General features: G+C 34.4%; 1 protein-coding gene across 1 annotated transcript; it reads right to left on the bottom strand.

Moving 5' to 3' along the window:
• Positions 1 to 1,768: 1,768 nt before the first annotated feature.
• Positions 1,769 to 3,931, bottom strand: LOC123558261 (uncharacterized). Its single transcript, XM_045350141.2, has one exon. The coding sequence runs from the start codon at positions 3,929 to 3,931 to the stop codon at positions 1,769 to 1,771; it is 2,163 nt and encodes a 720-aa protein (XP_045206076.2).
• Positions 3,932 to 5,228: the final 1,297 nt, after the last annotated feature.

The following is a 5,228-nucleotide window of genomic DNA, read 5'->3' on the forward strand; positions in this document are numbered from 1 at the left end:
GTAATTTGTGAACGTCGTGACTGATAAACATAGATCTTCGAAAACCTGCTAAGAAGTTTGGCCAATATGGTTGCTACAAACAGTGGAATGGGACTATACGATACAACAACAAAAAAGCTATTACAGAATGTTATTTTCAAACATTTCATTTTACTGATCCAAGAAAACAGTTATGCAAATGTTAACAGGTGTTATTATATATGTAACATATTGTAACAACAGTTTTAAATATTACATCAGAAGTATATAGTATTTAAGTTCTTTGGAAAACAGTACTGTTACAAATAAACACATTAGTTCTGATGTCTTAAAAAGAATATCTCTAATCTGTTGATATTTAATCATATTTTACTTCAAAATATCCTGAATTCAAATGTAGTAAACATGTAATAAAATGACGTCTAAATTTCATAGAAATTTCCATTATAATGGCCGATATCATATTCTCAGAATTGTATACGTCATACTACTAAAAATTAATTGAACCCGAGATATTCATATGTAGGTGGCATTGAAAGATAATATTACAAATATGTCTTGGAAGCATTAGTTAAAACCTAAAATATAATAAATATTATAGTAAAGATATGCAAACTTTGAATACAATTTTGTATGAAAGCCTTTCATAACTCCTATGCCTATACGAAATGTAGATATCACCCACATTATGGTACATTTAGACTACATTAACTTAGTATCAAGACACCAATTAATTCAAACATACGTCTCTAAAACACACCAAAAGCATAGCTTATGAACATATTCAAATATTGATTCATCAAATGAGCCGCGCCATGAGAAAACCAACAAAGTGGCTTTGCGACCAGCATGGATCCAGACCAGCATGCGCATCCGCGCAGTCTGGTGAGGATCCATGCTGTTCGCTTTCAAAGCTTATTGCTATTAAGAAACTGTTAGCGAACAGCATGGATCCTGACCAGACTGCGCGGATGCGCAGGCTGGTCTGGATCCATGCTGGTCGCAAAGCCACTATGTTGGTTTTCCCATGGCGCGGCTCAAATATTGTATATTTTAAAGGTGAAAATAAGCCTTATAATTTTAAAGGTGGTTATTTACATTTATTAAAGATTTGCATTAACAATTATATTTTTCACTGAGATACATTTGAAATGCAAGTCTGAAAAAAAAAATACATCCCTTTGCCTGTCTTGGCTGCGCAACCAAAATAATTTTTTATTGGAGGAAAATGAAATAAAAAACTACACGCAGTTCAAAAACTTGCAATTCGGTTCAGATCGTTGAAATATCTCGATATCTATCAAATACCAATGTAAAACAAACTAGGCATTATATTAAAATAAAAACAAAACGTTAGAAAATTAGTAATTGGCATTTGATTTGACTGCGTGTTTGGTATTTATACACTACATTATTACAATACAGCTGTTTAAAAACCCTGATAAAGAAGGGGGTAATTACATTTTTTATAACAATTAATAAAACATATATTCCGAGTAGGGATCTATTTCTGTGTAATCGGTACTTTTGTTCCTTAAATAAATCTCTAAGAGAATATACGAAAAGTGAAAAATGTCATAAAATGTTGCTCAAATGTGACTGACCACCTTTAAATAAGTTTCAAATAGTACATGTGTATGTACAAAACATTCAAGCAAATAATGTGAAAATAAAAACTACATCTACCTTTGTTTATGCGTAAATCTCACTTGACCTTAGAATTGAGGTTTTTAAATATAAACACATAATAGTGTTCACATATTTTATTCCCTTTGTTCTTTCCTTTGTATTAGTTTCCTTTCTTTTGCAAGTCAAAAATGTACAAGTTATCATCATTTTCACACCCAACAAGCAGCTTTCCTATCTTGTCGTTAACTACCAATGAAACGGGGTTAATGAGTCGGGAAGCAACCGTTGTTATTTGAGAGTGGTCATCCGCAGCAATCTGATACACCGACCCTGTTATGGTAGAGCAGACAAACAAATTGCCGTATGTATCTCCAATAACCCTCTCTAGATTTGGAATTTTGCCATGTAGATCAATTTTCCATTTGACCATAAGGACTTCCATGTTTCTTCTCCGTACAAAACACACAAGCCCCGTGCTCTTACTGTATAGTACAATACCATCTGGAGTCGAGCACATTCCGCATTGGTTGAAATCAAACTGCTCTTCTTTGTTACTGTACGGTAGACTACTTTCTAGGTCAAGTTGATTGTTACTTTCTTGACGAAGTTCTAGACGAACAGAACCTATGGAGCTGCCGACTGTTTTGCACAGTAAAGCTATTTCTTTATCATACATTGTAATCCGGTAATTTTCATATCTTGTTTTAAAGCTACGCTCTAGCTGAATTGTCTTTACAGATTTTATTCCACGCTTGAATTGTGCAGCATTCGGTTTCCTGTCCTCAATCATAAATTTATCAATTTGTTTCAAGTCTTTGTAGACCAGTGCAAAATTCTTAGGACCGATTCTGCAAACATCTGTTGGCTGTGCTTCTAAAGGTTTGTAGAACATTATTTTGTAATTTCGAGTATATAACTTGATGTTTCTGTTTGTTTCGTCAACAAGCACGATGTTTCCCCCTGGGAGTATAAAGCCACCTATTATAGAGCATGGACTCTGATCCAAAGATGCCTTTATTTTATATTTGCCCTGGTCTTTGATCCTCCCTTTCTGTTTTTGTTTTTTAACTTTCTTTTCTGTATCATTCTTGTCATCTTCAACGTCTGACCCCGAGGAACTTGATATATCATCATCACCAATAACCTCATCGCTGACATACCCTGATGGGACTGCTGATTCTGTGTTCGATTTTAATTCTAATGGAGCTTTTTGATGCATTGTAACATTTCCGAGTGTTCTGATTTGACCGAGGATTGGATTCTGTGTAAATTTCATCTGCACATCGGGTATATGTTGCTTTTTGTTTAAGAACGTATCCATAGCTAGAAGTTTCTTCCCTAGACTGTCCGCAATTATACCCGTTTCCACGCCGCTAATGTGCTGTTTTGTAGCATCCAGAATTTGAGTGTACATCTCAATGTCCTTTTCAACATCATTACAGATAGCGACGTCCTTGGTCAGGCGAGAAATCTCTGAGTCCATTAAACTGTTTGAAGATTTCAGAGCACTTTCTTTCAGCTGTTGTAACACATTGTTTACTTCATCCGCACATGCCGAAATATTGCATTGTATCTGACTGTTGTCCAGGATTAAAGCTTCCATGTTTTCTTTGCGTTTTTCCTTTACACTATTTGATTTATTACGAATGTCAAGTAGCTTCTTTCCAACCTCATCTAATTTGGACAAATTAGAAGTATCCGTATTTGTCAGCTCACTCACAGATTTGCATCTTCTATGACTGCCCGCAATACACATCACACATACGTGTATTTTATGATCTTTACATATGTGAGACACCTGCGTATCAGTATGTTCTGAACATGACGTCATTTCCTTCAATGTTTTGAAGACTTGGGAGTTTGTTGGTATATTTTCTTTCAAGATGTTGTGACTTCTTGTAGTTTTACTTTTCTTGTGGTCCCGGCAGCATTCTTGACAAAGATATTCAACGCAAATGACGCAGAATCCGACAGCCGGCATTTCCGTATTGTCAAAGAGACACGGATCGCAAACAAGTTTGATTTCAGAGTTTTCAGTTACAGTAGGTTTACATGTTGTTTCGTCCAGGACGCGAACCTCTTTCTGAAAATTCTGTTCATGTCCCTCTGTAGTGCATTCTTCTATATTGTGATCTCTGGTTGCGCTGCTTTTCTTATGGCTTCTGCAACACTCTTCACATAAATATTGGGAACAAATTGTACAAAATCCAAAAGCATCTACCTTCAAGTCATCAAAAAGGCAGTCATTGCATAAGTTCTGTTCTTTATTGTGTTTAATTTCCAATTTTTCTTCAGAACACGAATCACTACCATGAGATGCCATTTTATATTTATAATTCAATGTACAGTATTTAATTCAGCGCGTTCAAATATATAACTATGTTCGTTCTGCACTCCTAAGAGGTAAACCACTCAGTGAATATCGAGATTGGTAGATCGCAGTTTACGTCAGCTTGCCTTTGTGTACAAGCCAATCAGATGCTTTGGGCAGTTCCGTGATAGTAACGCTATTTCCACGAAACCTCAGCTTAGATTTACATTGAATTTGCATAACAAGCCAGTCGTTTTGCTTTGACATTATTGATTTTAGGGAGAAAAGTCATTTAATGTTTTCCAGTGTACTAAATGTATGTCCTGATCTGAATTTAAGGAGAATTGTTTGTGTTACAAGGAAAATTGTCTTACTTGTGAAAACAAGGGCAAAATCCAACAGGAAAAAACTCATCGGATTTCCAAGAACGCCATCAAACGGCACCCCAAACGGAATAAACGGAACGTGTAAATTTATACTCGTGCACACCGACTAAGCACATATATATACGTAAACAAAAATGAATGCAATAACAAAAGCAAGGAAGTAGCATACAGACATGTAAAGTTTAATAAATAACTTATTTATATATTGTAGAAATCAACCTTAAAGATATCCGTCATTCACTAAAATATTTCATCTTTAGATATCAAAATTCAAATGTATAAAATCCTCATCAAATATGTTTAACTTTACTAACAATATAAACTAAGTTTGCTTATAGAACTACACTCGTAACTAAATGATATACACTAACAGTAGGTTGTTAAAAAAACAGCCAGTTTTTAGTGGTAGAACACATTCATACTGTGGTTATCTATACATAAATACAGTGTTTTAAACCTAATGCATAGTACTGTTAATATACATAAGCTTGTTAATTTCATGTCTACAAAATAAGAAGTAATTGTTCATGTTTTTAAATATGAAATTTGGCTCTAATATATACCTTTAAATGAGTATGTTTGTATAATTCACCTCCTAAAATGAAATTTCATTTACTGGTCAGAAATATTTATTTTATTTTATTTGGGTCCAACACAGTATAGGTTATAATTAAAGGATTGATATTTATACAGCCTGAACAGACTTTCTTCGTATTTGAAATAACCATAAAATTCATTTAAAGGATGTAAAGCAAAATATATATAAATTTTCTACACAAGAGGATTTGTACGAGTTATCGACAAGACTTGACGGTTTTGTTTGCTTCATTTGCCTTCAGATGTTCAGGCTGTTCAGGTTTTCACTTGGCACAGTTGTTTAACATCATGAGACGGAGTGTCATGCGCAAGAACCAGGTCCCTAG

The sequence above is a fragment of the Mercenaria mercenaria genome, chromosome 5 (assembly GCF_021730395.1).
Source record: "Mercenaria mercenaria strain notata chromosome 5, MADL_Memer_1, whole genome shotgun sequence".
In the NCBI taxonomy this organism is placed as follows: domain Eukaryota; kingdom Metazoa; phylum Mollusca; class Bivalvia; order Venerida; family Veneridae; genus Mercenaria; species Mercenaria mercenaria.